This window comes from Drosophila willistoni, unplaced genomic scaffold (assembly GCF_018902025.1).
Source record: "Drosophila willistoni isolate 14030-0811.24 unplaced genomic scaffold, UCI_dwil_1.1 Seg531, whole genome shotgun sequence".
NCBI classification, from domain to species: Eukaryota; Metazoa; Arthropoda; class Insecta; order Diptera; family Drosophilidae; genus Drosophila; species Drosophila willistoni.
In genome coordinates, this window is record NW_025814459.1 from 1,740,043 (window position 1) to 1,759,248 (window position 19,206).

A 19,206-nucleotide genomic window follows, 5' to 3' on the forward strand; every position below is an offset into this window, starting at 1 on the left:
TCTTAGTCTAGTACTTAAGATAAATCCTGCAGGCGGCCCTAATAAATTGTTATTGGGTTGGTCTGTCATTTCTTTTAAGACGAGTTCTATTATTAGTTCGCGTAAGGGAATTGGCAAGAACATTTGGGTGTGCATCCAGTTTCGCAGAATACTTTAGTTGTTGACTACTTATTTCAGATTTTACGCTAAGTATATTTAGATCATTTTGAATGTTGTCGTTCCGTATATACCACGGAATCATGATGATAGTGGACCTTTTCCATGTTCTTGGGAAGTAGCCAATTCTTATTATAGCGTTGAACAGTTTGCAGATGTATTGTATGGCGATGATAGGGAGTTCTAGGATCATTTTCGGTGTGATTAGGTCATGGCCAGGGACTTTTTTCGGCTTTATGTGGTTTTAAATAACTGCAGTGATCTCGTCCGATTGGAGTTCCGAGTACTCACTTTCCGTTAATGTGCTCGAAGGGGGAAGTACAAATGAGTTTGATGTTGGATTTGGCTGGAAAACCATTTTAAGATGTGTGGCAAATACGGATGCGCTCTCTTCGTCACTGCGGGCCCATCCACCGGTTGGACTCCATATAGGTGAAATTGTCTCTGTAGGAGCGCTTAAAGTTGGGTGGGCTTTCCACAGAGGATGTTTAGTGCTGGTTGGACTAAGCTTTTCTAGCTTTCCTCTTGTCTTAACGCCTTGGAGAGGTTGCGATTAGCATGCCTTAGGCGAAGTTTTGCTGCTGGTGAGCAAGAATTCTGCCATTCTCTTCGTACACTTCGTTTTTCCGTTACTAATTGTTCTATCCGCCGGTTCGTAGGCCTGTCAACAGGTTTAGTGTAAGAAGTGGCATGTGGAGTAGATACTCTTGCTGCAGCTTCCATCATTCACTCAAGTACAGAGACGCACATGTCAATGTCGTCTGCAGCATCCAGTTTCGGTGAACAGTCAATGTGGGCACTCATGTACATTTTAAATTTAAGCCAATTTGTTTTGTTGTTTGTAAGCCTATATGGACGATCAAGAACTTGAGGTCTTGTTAATAGTGTGAAGAGCACTGGAGAGTGATCGGAAGTTAAATCTAGCAGTGTACCCGCAGTGATCCGATTACTCGGGATACTCTTGGTTACTGCAAAATCAATCAAGTCAGGCACTTTCTGTGAGTCTCTGGGCCAGTAAGTAGGCTTACCCGGTGAGACACAATCCATCTTAGTGAGTGGGTTGATTATTGCACAACTGCTTGCCTTTAGAATTTGCCAGTCAAGATGCCTAGTGCGTATGTTTGGCGTTATAGTCCCCTGCTGCAATGAAGCAGATCTCTGATTAGGATACCAGCCCCGCCATGAGCTTTTCCGTCTGGATGGTTTGTTACTTAGAAGGTATAGTTTGATTGAAAACTATTTTTTGATGTTAGATGTGTTTCCGATATCAGCATGACGTCGATTTCACGAGAATCTATGAAAAGTAGTAGTTCATTTTTGTGCTTGGAGATGCCGTTAGCATTCCAAAGACATAGACGTAGGGAAGCCATTGTTTATTATCGATAAGCTTCTGGATAAGCAGGTTTTGATTCCGCATCAATTCCTGCATGCAGTTTTGAATGAACGACATAAAGGTGATTAAGTGAGATCAATAGGGCCTCTAAAGCACTTGGAGTTTGCTGGCCAAGTTCTGGTGCGCTAGGTGGCGGATTCTGTAGATGGTGGAGCGACGGAGTCTCTTATGCGGGCTCCGTCTGTCCAGTTCGGAGCACACTAGCGAAGCATACACTAGGACTGGTTGTAGCAGGCATGTTAGATAATCTAACAGCCTTGGCGAAGAATACCTCCACTGTAGTTTTGGAGGCGTTGAAGGTGATTTTTGGTTCAGCTGGGGGTTTGCGCCCTTTTAGGTGTGATTTAAGATCCTTGAAGACAGGACATCCTCTGTAGTTGGCCGTATGGTTCCCTCCACAGTTACTGCATGGTCTTAGTGCGACGTTGTTTCTGTCCTTGGTGCAAATGCCATCTTTATGATGTTCGCCGCAGCCAACACACACTGACCTAAGAATGCAATTGTTAGAGGTGTGGTTGTATTCCTGGCAGTTTTTACACTACGGTGGTTGGTATCTCTTATGGGGCTCCTCTACGGTGATTCTTCTGTGCAATAGAAGCTGAAGGTTGTAGATTGGGTACAATTCATTTGGTTTCGACCGCTTTGCATCTGGTTGGAGCTCGATTTTAAAGAGCGGTTGTGCGACTTTGTTCCTGTTGATGATGTTGACAACGGACTTGACCGCAAACCCTTTTTCGACCAACGCGTCTGCTATTTCTTGAGTAGGGACCGATGGCTCAATCCCCTTTAACACAACCTGGAGCCCTTTACTGCTTTTTAGTTGGTAGGTATAGAAGTTGATGTTAGCATTACGGAGGTACTTTTCGATGATTCGGAAATTGTCCTCAGTTTGGGTTTGACATTTTATTTCTTTAATGTTACCCCTATTGAGAGGGGTTACAACAAAGTTATTTGCCCCTACTGTTTCTACTAGCTTCGAAATCAGGGCGCTGCAGTTGGCACCAGGGATGTATAAAGGGGGTGGTCTAGCCGATTTAACTTTATCTACAGCGCCGGCTTGATCGTCTTGCTGATCGTCAAGAATTTTAAAACGATTCCCGCTTAGGAGTGCTACTCGTTCATTTGGTTTATTTATTTTCGAGGTATTGCCACTTTTTTTCTTTTGCGGGCTTAGCTTCCGCTTACCTGTTTTAATATATCTTTTCATTCCAGTTCAGACAGAAGGCGTCGGGTTTATTGGTGTGGCTGACTCTGGGCGACTTGTCGTTGACGGCTTGAAGCAGGTCAATACTTCGGCAGACGTTGCGATAGTTGCTGTCAACGAGCTGACAGTGCTGGTCGGTGCAATCGGTGACCCAGTTATCGATATTAATGGAGAAGCACACTGCTCTCTCCACGGTAAATTGCTGTTTATTGCTGAGCGGCTTGCATTTTCGCTGTTATTGCTTACGGTAGCATTCAGTGGGGTCGGCGACACCACAGAAAAGTACGCGTTGTTGCGTTGGTCCGAGAGTCGACGCTGACGTTGTTGTCGTACAATTAGTTCTTGTAGCTGTTGCTGGTGGGGATCGAGAGAGCTTGGGCCTGAATTGGTGGACATGGCTTTTCCAAAAATTATGCACTTTGTTGTTGCAACTTAGTATTTATTGCTATTAGAACAAAGTTATAGCAATATGATTGTAAATGGTCGTCTCTGAGGCGACTGAGAGCCCTACACAATTTTTTGCAAACGCAGTCTTTTTTATTTAGACTAAAATTTTGGAGTGCATTAAAAACACCGAAATTGTTTTTGAGTCAATAGAGTTTCTTTTTCTTTGGTATTCCCATAGTAGTAGATTAAAAGCAAAAACTTTGGAAAATTCGACGGGTTTACAGACTCTTCGGAAGATAACACTTAATTTGTCTTAGGATTTCCCGCAGCATGTGTGCCCCCACTATAGACTACTCGCCTGGGGGTCTTCTCTTTCTTATCTTTGAATAATTACCGACCAAAGTGCTACTGAAATGGATAGCTCTTGTAGGATTTCATCCTTGCTTTTATTGATATCTCCTTTTTCCCTGAAGAAAATTTTAAAAGTTAGTAGCCAAACTCATGCAATGAAGAGACACAATTTTTATTTAAAAAAATGGTTCGTTATTTTCTGTCCAACATATTTTTAAGTGGGGAACACCCAATAAATCGATTTACATAGAATTAGTATCTTTTGGACATTAGGGACTTTTAAAATAACACCGCAAGTTCAATTCTAGTTAGAGTCAACTAATTTATCACTTGGTTTTGTTTTTGTTTTTTTGTTGCGTATTTGTATAGTGTGTAGACTCTAAGAATATTTTAATAAGCCGGCTCATTTCCAAGTGAATTATTCCCACGATAACCGATTTTGGTCACACTAAAAGAGTATAATATACTGAATAGAGGACGGGCACACTCACAATATAGGCAATAAGACCACACGTGCAATGTGGAAATAAAATAACAAAATCCGAAATTATAATAGCAATCCCAAGGGGTTAAAAATAAAAGAGAGTTTACTTGTGAAACATCTTTAAAAACATATGTTATAGAATATCTGACACATCAATACTTATCTGCTTAAAAAAATTATCGAAATAACTTTTAAATTTTGTGTTTTAGCTCGTGTTAACATTTTAGTTTAGTTGCATGATCAAAAAGTTGAGTCCCTGTACATACATATGCATTCATTTTTAGACCCTTACCAAAAGGGTATTTTAATTTTGGTCAAAAGTGTGCAACGCCTAGAAGAGAAGGAAGCATCTCCGACCTTATATAGCCATTATCTACGAGTTCAAATAGCCATGTCCGTCCGTCCGTCTGGATCGACGGGATCTCCGTAAGACCTAGAGATCTGAAATATCTTAGATTCCGCCGGATGAGGCCACTATATCATTTAGCTACCATACAAACGGCAAAGTCACGAACTGTGACTTTTCTAAATAACTTCTGAGCTATTTTCGTGAAATTTAATATTGGTGAGTTTATTTTACCTATAAACGACTGTACCAAATTTGATCAAGTTCTGGTGACTATATCATATAGTTCCCATAAAAACGATCGTTGGGAAACAGTAACTTTGAACGAAAACTTATCTTCTATGCTATGTCTGTTCTTTCGCAAGCATTTGAATTTTTATATACAGTCAAGGAATAAAGTCAACATACACCTCCAATTTCGCTATAATTCGGCTTTTTGCAATAAAAATTAAAAATGTAAGCATGTCATAATTTAGAGTACCGAAAGGTAACTTAAAGCAAGAAAAAAAAATTCCAAAAAATTTTAAACAACAATTTAAATTTTATTGACAAAAAACAGAAAAAGTGATGGGAAAAAAGTCTACATACACCGAAATCCCTCCTCTTAATAACGTAAAATAACAATGATTTTTTGTATTTTTCAAGACTCTCTTTTTTTTTTTGAATTATTTTTTTCTCGCATAGAGCTAATTTTCGGTCTTCTAAATTATGACATAATTTTTTTAATTTTTAGATTTTTAGAATTATTCCTTGACTGTATGTATAAACTTTTTTTTTAGTTGTCGGCTTTAGGGAAGGGAAGAGTAACAAAAAAAACTTGCAAGGGTATACAAACATTTACACGTTCGAAGTTAGCCCCGACCCTCTGATTTAATTTAATATACTGTTTCCCAGAATAACGCACAAGATTGGGCGAACGAAGAGTTGTGTGCTTAAATTACTTACATATGCAGAGGTTCATACATATGTATGCATATGTGAATTACATAAAGCTCTTACAAGAAGATAATACTTATGATAACCGTTATTAAAAAAAAAAAGTGCATATCCAATTGTATGTACTTATGTACATATATAGATATATTGATTTACTCTCATGCTTACAAATTATACATACATATGTACATACATATGTACTATATACGTTTATAGTTATGCATAAATAAATCTACGGATGTATACATATGTATGTACATATATGAGTGTATACGGCTATGTATCATTTAATTTCATATATGTACATGCATACATACATAGTCAACATATTTACATAAAACACAAACTGACTAACCGATGGATAATTATATACAATACATTAATTTTTATATACATTTAAATACGCCTAAATAAAACTCAAAACTTAAATGTTACTTATATGTATATACATAGATGAACATACTTTGCACAAGTTAATATAACTTGTATTGCCGTGTCCTAATATCACGCAGTCATATGCGATTCAAGCAAATAAATGAACCGTTGATTTCATTGCCCAACTCACATTAAAAATTTATTTCCTAAATCAAAATTAAATATACTTGTATTTCGTCAAACACGGAATTTTATAACAAATAAATACTTATGTATATACTAGAGCTGCAAGTCCATCGATAGGGACTATCGATAGTATCGATTGATTTGGAAATTGGTTGGTGGACAATTAGAGTTCTAATTCTTTAGACCAATACCATGAAACCATGTTCCCTTTCGTTTAAAGAAGTCATTTAAAGCCCATATACCATCCCACATCTCTTTGAAGGATTGTGCATTAAAGACCGATTCCCACTGCCGACCTTTAACCATCTCTTTACGGGATGGTACAAAAGGTTTTGCCGTACTGAAATTTACCATCCATTTCACCTTCCAACAGACACAAACAAGACAAAATTAAAAAAAATTTTACAACGGACCAAAAATTTCAGCCCAATTTGGGCATAAGTTTACCTGCAGATTCTTAATTTGCCAAAGATCGAGATGTCATACAACATTTTTTGTGGCATCGAACTTTCAGTCATACAACTATGTATATATGTATTTGTATTTCACGTTTGACAACAATATATCATCTGAATTGATTACATATGTATTTAATTCTATTATTTTTCCATTAGATACAATACCGCAGAAGGGTTTATAAATATGTATATATACACATATTAAATATATGTTCCATTTAGTTGGAAACCTACCCCCAGGATACCTGTAAGACATACGCATACAGACATATGTACATATGTATGGATGTGTATACATACATGTGGGACTAGGCTCCGATTCCGTAGAAATAAGTAGTCCCGTTTGATTTATATTTAGTTAAATGGTAATAGGTTTTATTTTAGATTATAATTAGGTTTTAGTAACTATAAATTGATTGAATTGAATGGTAATTGTTTCGTCTTTGAGTTTTTAATGAGAGCGTCGATTCTCATTCGTCTTTACACGTCTTTCGTCTTTAACACTTCTTTACTTCTTTTAATACACGTCTTTCGTCTTTAATACATCTTTAAAACACGTCTTTTCGTCGTTGGCTCGTCTTAAAAAAGTTCTTCTTCGTCGTCTCGTAGCAGCATTGCCACATCGTCGTTTTTGTGGGTCGCTTGCCATCTCGTCTCATATGGATCGCTTGCCACTCCGTCGTTAAAGAGCTGTTTTGAGGTGGTCTGGCCATTCGGCGTTGCCAACTTAACCCCACATCCAGCCGTCCTGACTAAGCATTCGGCCCGAATACGCCGTCGTCATCATCAACATAGTCTGTTGACCATGGCTTCATATATTCAGCACACGTTGACGTATTCTTTGGACCATCTGAACTTCCCATCTTTAGTACATCATATGCATTGTTTTGCTTTACTTTAACAACTTGGTATGGGCCCAAAAACTTTGGCTTCAATTTTAGGCCGGCGCCAAATTGTGTTCGCTTTATGGCGACTAGATCACCAACGTCGTAATGTTTGGCTGGTTTACGTCTCAAATTGTATGACTTCTTATTCTCGTTTTGCATCTTCAGGATCTGCGTCTTGGGTTTACATCGTAGTTCGTTGCGGTCGTTGTTTAATGTAGCTATGGTTTCATCATTAATTATTTTTATTAGCTGATCATCGTCTTTGGTTCGCATCTTTACTCCTATTAGCAGCTCGAAAGGTGTGGAATTAATACTTCTAGCATATGTGGAATTTATTGCTTGTTGGACTCTGCATATGTGTTTGTACCATTTCGTTGGATCGTCGATGCTGAGCTTAGATAGTACTGAAATTATAATTGCATTCAACCTCTCAACTTGTCCGTTTAACCGGGGTAGACCAGTTGTCGTCTTCACCAATTTAATGTTTTCATCTCGGCCATACTGAATAAAGATATCTGCGGTGAAAGCAGGACCTCTATCCGAAATAATTGTTGAAGGATTTCCGAAAATCGAACTCTGTGTAGACAGCTTTGCTATAACTTCGTTTGCAGTTGTTGACTTCGTCGGATAGCCAACAGAATTTAGTGAATGAGTCAATTACGGCTAGGATATGCTTATAATTCTTATACGTCGAGTCAAGGGGACCCAAAAAATCTACATGATGTGTGCAACGGGACGTCTTCTTTTTGAAGTGGATGTAGCAGACCCTCCTGCTTACCTCTTTTGCGATTACTCATGATACACGGTATACAGCAGATTATGTATTTCTCGATGTTATCCTCGATGTTTGGTATATAATAATCCTTGCAAATCAACTCCTTAGTCTTTTTGATTGCGAAGTGACCTCTGTCATGTGCTCGGCTAATTATTTGTTTCTGCATACTGTTTGGTACTACAATTAATTCGACGTCATTTACAAGCTTGTACAAAACATCTGACTTTAAAAAATAGTTGTCATAGGACTGCTTTTTATCGGTAAGTACTTGCTTATTAGCTTTAAGTTGTTCGTCTTCATAACTATCTTCAGTTATTGTTAATATTGGATATCTACTCAGGGCGTCTACATGCTTCATACGTGTTCCAGGACGATGTTCAACTTTGAAATTATACTCTTGTAGAAATAAGACCCAACCTGCAACTCTTGTGCACAAACTTTGCTTATCAAGTGTCTTCGTAAAAGCATTGCAGTCAGTTATCAAACGAAAATTGATCTCTAATAGGTAAACTCTAAACTTGTTCAAGGCCTCAATGACTGCTAGAACTTCCAGCTCATAACTCGAATACTTGCGCTGTGCATCTGTAGTCTTCTTACTCATAAAATAAACAGGGTGTAATTCGTCGTCTTCGTTTGATTTTTGCAATAGGACTGCACCAAATCCACATATTGAAGCATCTGTATGAACTTCGGTTTCGTACTTCTGGTTATATATCTTTAAAACTGGATTTTCGGTCAACTTCTTCTTTAATAAATTGATAGCATACTCTTCTGCTGCACCTAGATAGAATTTATTATTGGATTTCAACAAGTCTGTTAATGGCTTTGCAATGATTGCGTAGTTGGGTATAAATTTTCTGAAATACCCACTTAAACCCAAAAAATTTTGCAATTGCTTAGGTGTCTGAGGAATTTTGAATTTAGAAACGACTTCAACTTTTCGGTTGTCGGATACAACATCTGTTTTTCAATAATATGTCCTAAGAATTGGATTCGTCTTTTCAAAAAATGACACTTCTTAATGTTGAGTTCCAGTCCATAATCTTTGCAGGTAGTAATGACTTCTTTTAAATTTAAAACAGCTTCTTTTTCATGATTGCTGGAATTGTTACGTCGTCTATGTAGGGAAGTGCAATACCTCGGCGAGTAAGGGGTCGAAATATTGCGTTAATGTGCCGTTGAAACACACCAGGCGAATTGGAGAGCCCAAAAGGTACTTTCTTAAATTGATATTGGCCATTCTGAGTCACAAACGATGTGTACTTCTTACTTGATTCGGCCACTGGTACGTAAAAAAATCCGTTTTTCAGATCTATTGTACTGAATACCTTTGCATCTTGGAGTCTATCAAGTTGGTCTTCAATAAGAGGCAGGGGAAACGATCTTTTACAATTACCTTATTGATGCGTCTAAAATAAATACAAAGTCTCGGTGAGCCGTCACGCTTTTTGACAAGGACTACAGGACTTGTAAACTCAGAATTAGGTTCTTCAATTACATCGTTGTTTATCCACTCTTCAATTTGTTCGTCGACTATTTTTGTTTCTTGAAACGGTAGTCTGCGCGGACGCGAAAATATTGGGTTGACTTTGTTTTAACCTGCTTATAGTTTTCAATTAATTCTCGCACTTCAATTTTTGCTTTTTCACCCGCAGCTTGATCTATATTTATTTCGTCATTATTCGCGATAGCTTCAATTTTCATTATATTCAATTTCGAAATCTCGATCTCATTCTCGACATATTTACGCACTGTTAGACCATAACGATTAAAAATTAATTCGGCAAGAAGGCAAATCTGTTCACCAATGATTATTTTAATATCCATACACTTCATCGGAACAACATAAAAGTCAAGAACATAGTCATCATTATCGATTTTAATTGATTTTTTTGAAATGTCCAATTGGTCTAACTTGATTTTCATCACGATCACCGCCAAATCCAATAAGACTTGCACTGCACGACAAAAGTTTTTGCTCACTTAGTTCTTTGAATAAGTCTTCGCGCATAACATTGAATTTGCTGCCTGTATCAAATAAAGCCGAACAATTTATATTCTCTATTAACATTGTTTTACTCGTAATTTTACTTTGACATTGTAGAGTATTCGCATTCACTTTTTGTTCATCTTTTTGTTTAACTTGACTGCATTTACTGGCAATATGCCCAAATTGGTTACACTTAAAACATTTTTGACCTTTGTCTTTATTGCTGCAATCACTTGCTATATGGCCTTTATGTCCACAACTATAACAGCTGACTTCTTTATTTTTGGATATTCCGTTACTTGCCATCTTTTTAACAAAAACACTGCGGTCGACTGCTTTGAATTTTTCACACATAGCTTCTTAGTTTTGATTTAAATTTTTTTAAGTCATTAGCACCGTATAAAACCGATTTATTAGTTTCACGTTCATCTATGCCGTCGATTATATATTGAATTAGAGCTTGGTCTTCGATTCTACCGCGCAATGCAATGTCTTTCAATTTATAAAAATATTCTTGCACATTTTCACCTTTGTTTCGCTTTCTTTCACTCAGTTGTTTATGTAATTCTTTGCTCGATACGGTCTGCCTAAACTCGCTTAATAATGCATTTTTGAGTATTGACCAAGAATTAATACCTCTTTCACTGAAAACAAATAGCTTGGCATTGCCTCTTAGCGACTTTTTTGCAAAAACTAATTTTTGAAGGTCATTAAAGTCCATCAAAACAGCCTGATCTTCGAATTCTGAAAGCCATTCCTCAATTCCAATTGAATTTGTTCGATCGAATGTTCTAATTGTGTCCTCTATGTCACGAAAGTTCATACCAAAACGCATAGAAATATCACTATAACGTTTTTCGTCTGCACCGTTTCTCTTACATCTTTGTGAATTCTCTTTCTCTTTCTGTTCAACGTTTTCTTCTGCATCATTGTACACACTACTGAGAGCGGCACTTTCGTTACCATCTTGGTCGTCAGATTCGTCGCTGCTTTCGTCGTTACGCTCTTCGTTTTCACAAAACAAATTGCGAAGTTCGTGGAATATATGTGTTGCTCGTTCGACTAGTTAATCTAGCTCCGCCAGTGCCTTTGAAATAAATTTAATCCATTAATTCCTTTGGTTAGGTAAGCGGTAAGCGGGAAGCGGTAAGCGGTAAGCTTTTTAATTCTGTAAGTAATTTCATGTTATTTTACAAATTTCTTATAACTAATAATTGTACAATCTCATTTCACTTACTCTAGTCTTGGCCTCTTGGCTACGAAAAAACAACTGAACACGCGGTTCTTATGTATGTACTTAGATCAATGCAGCTGCGTATTTTTCGCGCTTATGTGTCTACTTATGTATAATAAAGTACCGCAAGAGTAAGATGAGAGAGAGAGTTTTAGAGTTTTTAAAGAGCGTCATTATGTTTGTTCAGACAAAGTGCCGTTTTGTAGTACAGTGGTACAAAGTTTATTCGCAGGCCCGAATTTCGGCAACATTCCCCTCCCAGCAAGCGAGCCACTGGAGCTTGCTTCATCTTTTCTGACATCGAGGACTGCTAACTTTACTGCTGGTCTGGAGAGGACACCTAATTGTGTTTGTACCTTCGCCTGGCGGACTTGACCATCCTCTGCGGTGGTCACTTCGACCACTCGACCCTTTGTCCAGGTATTACGACGCTGATTTTCGTCCACTATAAGTACGATGTCGCCTACTTTTTTATGCCACTTGGACTTTCGTGTTATGTTTGGTAGCATCTCTTTGACCCAGCGCTTCCAAAATAGGTTGGCGAACATCTCACTCTGGCGGAACGACCATTTATAGTCGATTTGTTCCGGATCGCAAATCGGTTTTTCTCCATTTGATGAGCCAAGCAACAGGTGATTTGGCGTAAGAGCTTCTTGATCTTCGTCGTCCAGGGACACGTATGTCAGGGGCCTGGAGTTGACTGTCATTTCCACCTCTGCCATGGCGGTAAGAAGACTTTCATCTGAAAATTTTTGATTTGGTGTTATACGGTATAACACGGTTTTGACGGAACGCACCAAGCGCTCCCAGTCTCCTCCCATGTGAGGAGCTGACGGTGGGTTGAAGTACCACGATATTTCCTGCTGCGACAATTCTCGATGCATTTTCGCATCATCCAGTTGAAGTTTGTCTCTAAGGAAGGCATCGGTCCCTCGGAAATTAGTCCCGTTATCGCTATATATTTCCTTTGGTGTGCCTCGGCGCGATATATGGCGTCTTAAGCCCATTAGGCATGAGTTTGTGGTTAGACTATGCACGATCAATGCTTATTGCTCGCATTGTGAGGCAGGTTATCAGCATGCCCCATCTTCTCAATGACTTTCTTCCATCGATGACCCAAAATAATCAACTCCTACATACGTAAACGCTGGCTTGAATGCACCCAGTCTAGCCCTCGGTAGGGGCGCCATTAAGGGTGCAATAAGTCGAGCACTACTCAGCTTACATTGTTGGCAATTTCGACGAATCCCTTTAAGGAGAGGTCTTAGTTTTGGTATTTGGCGACTGGCTCGATCGCATACACACAATACTCCCTGGTCATTTAGGAAAAGTTGTAACCTCCATAGTGGACTGCTCCGGCAAACGTGGTGGCCGTTTTCGATGGCTGTGTACTCTTCGTTGTAACATTCTTGTTGTATGATCCGGTATAGAAACATTCTGGCTTTATTAATTTGGAATGCCAGTTGGTTTGAATTCTCATTTGATTTACGTATTTTGTTGACCAATTTCCTCTTATAGGCAAGCCAACATGCTATTGCCCTTGTCAATCGATTCCATTTTGAGAAGTACTCGTAATTGATTTTTGCTGGTTCCCTTCGCATGTGAAGGAAACGAGGACGCAGTTCCTCAGTGACTGTCCTTTCATTGGTAGTTTCCGTCGGCCAATCTGCCGGTTAGTTTTAAGAATTTGGGTCCTTCGAACCATTGTGTCTATGTTTCAGGCCTATGTTGTCGTTTGGTGGCGATGTCCGCAACATTTAGTTTGCTTGGTACCCATCTTCAGTTTCTGGCCTCGGTGAGCTCACATATCTCGGCTATCCTAAACATTACATATTGTTGATATCGTCGTGGGTCTCCATCGAGCCACGCTAGTACCGTTTTCGAGTCGGTCCATAAGTAACATTCCTCAAAGTCGATTTCATGTTGTGCTATTATGTTTTTCATCAGTCGCGCTCCAGTTACTGCTGCCTGTAGCTCCAAGCGGGGTATCGAGAGCGGCTGCAACGGAGCTACCTTGGATTTGGCTGAAACGAGACTCAAAAGTATTTGGTTATTTTGTTCGATACGGAAATACGCAACGGCAGAGTAGGCGTCTTCTCCCGCATCCACGAATACGTGAAGTTGAACTCGGCAGTCGTGTGCATGCCAATTTTTAAAATAGCATCTCGGAATTTGCACGTTCTCTATCAAGGGTAAGAAGGACAGCCATGATTGCCACATATCCTGCAGATTGGGTGGTATTTCCTCATCCCAATCAATCTTCGATCGCCAAACTTGTTGGAGCAGTATTTTGAGATACATCATTAGGTTGTTGAATCGCGAAGCGCAGCGAGTACCCGTTTTGAATTCGAACACCACTTGCGCATATGGAAACCTCCGCGTGCATGGACTTCTCTAACTTCTTTCGCTAATGTAATGGCTTCTTCTTCTGAATGGCATGAATCGATGTTGTCGTCTACGTAGTGACTTCTCTGAATAGCTTTAGCTGCCGAAGGAAACTCATCTGCGTGTTTTTTAGCGTTTAGGTCGCGCACATAGTGCGCTATACAGGGTGAGCACGTGACCCCAAATATCAACACATTTAATTGGAAAGTTTTTATGACGCCTGTTGTCTGATTTTGCCATAGGAATCGTTGTGCTTTAGCGTCTTCTTCTCTTACTGCTATTCGATGGAACATTTCGGCGATGTCACCTTCAGAAGAAAATCATTTAGGGCTACTCCTGATGATTGAGCGGCCGCGTCCCACACCAATCGGACCCTGTCAGGTTTATGTGGATTTCGTACGGTAAAAATGGGCAAGTACCATGCATTTTCGGGTTTCTCCAGGACTTCTTCCTCTGTCAACTTTCTGGCATAGCCTTTGGCTATCAAGTTTTGTATTTGACTATGTAGCTCATTTGCAAAAGGAGAGTCTGCTGCCATTTTCTTTTGCATGCATAAGAGTCGTCGTTTTGCTACCGGCAGGCTATTTGGAAATACACGGGGACCATCTTTCCAAAGCAATCCCGTGGTGTACATCTGCGAGCTGTAACTAACAGTATCCTCCAGAATCTGTAGAGATCGCTCTTCATCAGGGGACTTGGTAAACATCGGCGGTGATTTTTCCTCCGTTAGCAAATGTTTTTTAACCATCTCATGCAAATCCAGATCGCATTGACACCGATGCAGGTTGAGTCCTCCACCAGATCGTCCCGATCCGCCATATATAGTCCATCCTAGTCTCGTTTTTGCAGCAATTGGTTGCTGCCATTTTCCTTCGCGCACCTTTAGCGAAGCTATGAGATTCGGATTATTACTGCCTATTATCATTTGAGGCATTGCGTTAACAAAGCTCGGGATAGGCAAGTTTTTTAAGTGCGGATATCTCTGTTTTATCCTATCTGCTATCATCGTCTCGGCTGAGAGACCAATGGACCTAACTGTGCAGACTTCATTTACTTTAAATAATTTATTACCCTGTCCTTGTTTTGAGATTCTCAAGTTCAGCTGCTTGAATTCCGGCTCCTGCCGACTAACATTGCCGGTCCATCTAATGCATAGGGGATTGGCAAAACCTTTCACTACGAGCGCATCAGCCAATTTTTCTTCTACAAGTGTTAGAGTCGATCCGTCGTCCATAAATGCGTAGATATCGACGGATTTCGAATTGGAGTGCAAAGTGACTGGAACGATTCGAACATAGCATTCTGGCTGGTTGGTTAGTGACCCACGATGATTGTGCAGGACGCTTTCCGTCACCTCCTTGTGTAGAAGATGATGATGTTTTGCTTTGCAGCCATTTATGTCGCAAGTTACGCGACTCCAGCAGGATCCCTTGTGGTTTTTGAGGCACTGAGCACATAGGTGATAGTTATTTATCGCGTTCCACCTGGCTCCGACTGACATCCGCAACAACTTTATGCAAGACACTGGTTTGTGGTGTCCTTTGCATATCGCACAGAATGTGTGTTTATGGTTATCTGTGGGCGCTGCGGTATGTGTATGCATCACTCCTCTGTTGGTTCTCTTCTTGTCGCTTTCTGGTAATATGTTGGGCGTCGATACACGACTCGCTTCAGCCAACTCAAACAACCAATCCGCTAAGTGCTGTATGTTCGGGTACGGTATGGATTTTGAATGTGGGGCCCAGTTAAGCATCATATCAGGTCCCATCTTCTCAATAAGCTCTTGTAATAACGTAGGGTTGTTCAGGTGCGCATCTAGCTTGCTTGCCCTAATGGTAGCGCACATATTTTTAACCGCAAATGCAAACTCGACCAGCGGCTCTAGCTTGCCCTTTGGAGGAGGCAAATTTCGCACATTCTCCATCAACAGTTTTATTATGTGTTCCGGGCGTCCAAAGTACATTCTCAAAGTACTTATAACGCTCGGCAGCATTTCTGGGAACAGTAAGCTGTCTCGCACGGCTTCAAGGGCCCTACCTTTCAGACATCTCTGCAGACGCATAGCGTTCTCCTCGTTGCTGTATCCACCGATCCGGGTGCTAGTTTCATAGGTGCTTATGAAAAGTGGCCATTCTCTTGGATCTCCTTTGAAAACTGGTAATTCCCTCGGCATTGATTGTCGAGCAGCTACTTGTTGTGGTGTTATGCCATTGGCTTTGCACGGCATGCTCTGCGCTCTGGTACTCGTCGCCTGTGGAGTGTTGGTGGCACTATAATCCGTCATCATTATGTAACGAGGTATTCCAGCAGCATGTTGTGGATGGTTCTTCGCTTCTCCGTTTGACTGTACTCTCGTGTGGAGTAAGGCGTACTTACGGCGCAGATATTCCCTTTCGAGGCACATTTCGTCCTCTAATTGTTGCAAAAGTATTTGCTGATCTTCCGGCATTGCTTCATCTTCCACGTGCTGATCTTTGTTACCCGGTTGGTTAACCTTGAAATGTGATTCAGTTTCGAGGTTATGTTCGCCTTCATCAGGCACGTGGCGACATGTCTCGCACATCCAGGAACTCGAGGTGGCACTGTTTTTCGATCCGCAGCAGGTGCAGTGGAATTGAGAGCATGTGAGCATTTCCTGGTTGGCCGGCTCCTGGCACAGACCACAGTTTCCAGTCGGTGCCATGTCTATACGTAATTTTACGCGTGGTAAAATTTAAATTTGTTCTTTCCTTGGGAATTGTGTAGTCCCTCCTCTTTAGGTCTCTGTAGCTCTACTACACCGTAGGAATTAAAGAATTTGCTCAAAATTCTTTACGAAAGAGTAAATTTAATTTCCGTAGAAATTAAAAAGAATTTTGATAGAAATTAAAAAGAATTGTTGCTCGTTCGACTAGTTAATCTAGCTCCGCCAGTGCCTTTGAAATAAATTTAATCCATTAATTCCTTTGGTTAGGTAAGCGGTAAGCGGGAAGCGGTAAGCGGTAAGCTTTTTAATTCTGTAAGTAATTTCATGTTATTTTACAAATTTCTTATAACTAATAATTGTACAATCTCATTTCACTTACTCTAGTCTTGGCCTCTTGGCTACGAAAAAACAACTGAACACGCGGTTCTTATGTATGTACTTAGATCAATGCAGCTGCGTATTTTTCGCGCTTATGTGTCTACTTATGTATAATAAAGTACCGCAAGAGTAAGATGAGAGAGAGAGTTTTAGAGTTTTTAAAGAGCGTCATTCTGTTTGTTCAGACAGAGTGCCGTTTTGTAGTACAGTGGTACAAAGTTTATTCGCAGGCCCGAATTTCGGCAACAATATGTGACTGCAAATTCTCTACTTCGTGCCCTATACCGAGTATGTTACATGAGATCACGTTCAGACAAGTTCTGTTCAACATATTTTTTCTTGCTTTCGTATTGCGCGTCATTCTCATCGAAGCTAAATCCAGAAAATTCTCTTAACCGATGCCGATTGCTTCTGTCTCCCTCTCGCTCATATACATACTTATGCAAAGCAGTAATGCGTGCTCTACTGGCACTATCAATTTTAGCATTAATAAAATTTTTTAAACACGGCATTTTGGTCATGATGGGGGAAAAAAATTGGTTTATTTTTTACCGCTATTTGTGGAGGGGCGGAAGGACCCGATATAGTCTCAAGTGGTTGGCGGGTGCCAATATCTTCAGGGTCTCGTACGTGAGTAGAATGATTAAAACGCGCGAAAAACTTCGTTTTAATTCTATGTTTGATTTATTTAATTCACAAGGTATACCGACACACACACGAAATGGTTCGGTTTGAAAAAGTGACAAATCGCAAAGTAAAATATAAAGGAGATGAACGGGTGTTCGGGTGAAAATCTCGATTCAGAATAATGGCGATGCCCATTGGAAAAAACCCAGTCACCCCTCCTGGTGTGACCGTAGATGCCGAGGATCAAAAAACCCTCCTCACTCTTCACTGCTCTTCGCCGCTCACTGCTGTTTACCCGGTGGCGTGAACATACCGCCCCCCTTGCAACATGTTGCAATTGCCACCCTGGACATATAAAGGATGGGGGACGGCAACGTCCTGGAGCGCCTAGATCAGGAGCCGGAGACGACCCATCCGAACACGGTGCTCTGGGCTGCGGGAGTACCGCTATGACCGGGCACACAGCCTGGTTGGATGACCTCAGGATAGAGGTCTGCCCCGAGCACCACGGACACCGACGCCGGCCGATAGAAATAGGGGTCGGCCAGGATCAGGGTGGCGAATTTCTCCCGGACCGGCGCCGCCACTTCCCGGATGAGAGTGCGGATGAGCAAGTCCTCTTCGACCCGGAATATAACCGTCGGAACGTCTTGTCGGACCTCGACTCGAGGACGGCCGTACAGGCTTGGTCGACCCCGACCTTGGTCACAGCTAACCCCAGGGACCGGGCAAAGGAGCGATTGATGCGGCTCTCAGCCGCACACGCATCGAGAAGGACGCGGGTCACGAAGGATTTCGAGCCATTGCCCAACCGGAGAACTGCGGTTGGCAGGACAGTCGTCGTCCTGGCGTGGAGCAGGGAGGATAGAGAGATTTCGGGTGCGCCTTCTGGGGAAGCGGAGCGGTCGGACGATGATCGGGAACAGGGTTTTAGCGGGGGTGCAGCACGCCCGGAGGGGGTGATTGGCTGCGACGCCGGGCGGAGGCACGTTGTCTCGGCGGTTGGTCGGCCATGTGGAGCAGGGTATGGTGCCTTCGTCGGCAACCATGGCGAGTCCGGCACGCGTCGGATGAATGCTGACACTGCCGGAGTGCATGAACCCCCCGACAGACCCGGCATCGGTACACGTTCATGCCCTGCGGAGCAGCTCGTTTGCTGCGGTGGTGCGGCAGACGTGTGGGGGCCATGTCGCTATGAAGGGGCGAGCTGAACGAACTGTAACGAAAGAAATTACGTAGGGGGGAGTGGATTAGTCTATGCGCGGGAACGAACAACATGCACGGAGACGAGGACATTCGGAGGGAACATAGAGGGATTGGGAGTCACGATAAGGTTTTAGGCTCAGGACTCCTGCTGTCTTGCAACAGAATAAGCTTCGCTACGGGTCTTCGGATAGACCCACGCGCGGTGGTGACATCAGCCACTCGGACGAGACCGTCAGCCCCGGGCAGAGTGCGCTCAATTCGCCCTAAGCGCCACTCGTTGGAGGGGAGATGATCTTCGGACACGATCACGAGGTCGCCGGTCTGGATGCTGCGAGTCGGTGATTTCCACTTGTTCCGTTTGTGAAGCTCCTTGAGGTACTCACTCTTCCAGCGGCGGCAGAAAGCCTGCTGGATTGCCTTCAGTCGCTGCCATAGGTTGATCAGTGACATAGGCTCGACCAGAATTTCCGGTTCCGCAATGGATAAGAGCGGTCCTCCAATCAGGAAATGTCCCGGGCTTAGGGCCAGCAGGTCCTCTGGATCCTCGCTCATGGGAGAGATTGGCCTGGAGTTTAGGCACGCTTGGATCCTACACAGGAGAGTGGAAAGTTCCTCGAAAGTGTATTTGACAGTGGACGAGGACTTGTAAAACAGGGTCTTAAAACTTTTGACCCCTGCTTCCCACAGTCCTCCCATATGGGGGGCGCTTGGCGGAATGAACTGCCAGGATAAAATGTGCTGGGGAAATGCCTTCATTATATC

General features: G+C 41.7%; 2 protein-coding genes across 2 annotated transcripts in view; both read right to left on the minus strand.

Moving 5' to 3' along the window:
• The window catches only part of LOC6653305 (E3 ubiquitin-protein ligase Ufd4), a 79,008-nt gene extending 73,131 nt beyond the window's left edge, over positions 1-5,877 (minus strand). The window contains exon 1 of the mRNA XM_002075644.4: positions 5,721-5,877. The gene's annotated coding sequence lies outside the window, so the exon portion shown is untranslated. The remainder of the gene's footprint in view (positions 1-5,720) is intronic.
• Positions 5,878-13,824: 7,947 nt separating this feature from the next.
• On the minus strand, positions 13,825-16,230 carry LOC124461558. The gene has a single exon (XM_047013075.1). It carries the CDS (start codon positions 16,228-16,230, stop codon positions 13,825-13,827), a length of 2,406 nt encoding a protein of 801 aa, XP_046869031.1.
• Positions 16,231-19,206: the final 2,976 nt, after the last annotated feature.

What these genes read in the sequence shown, in the direction of transcription:
- LOC124461558 (XM_047013075.1), bottom strand. Translation starts at nt 16,230, where the DNA reads ATGGCACCGACTGGAAACTGTGGTCTGTGCCAGGAGCCGGCCAACCAG.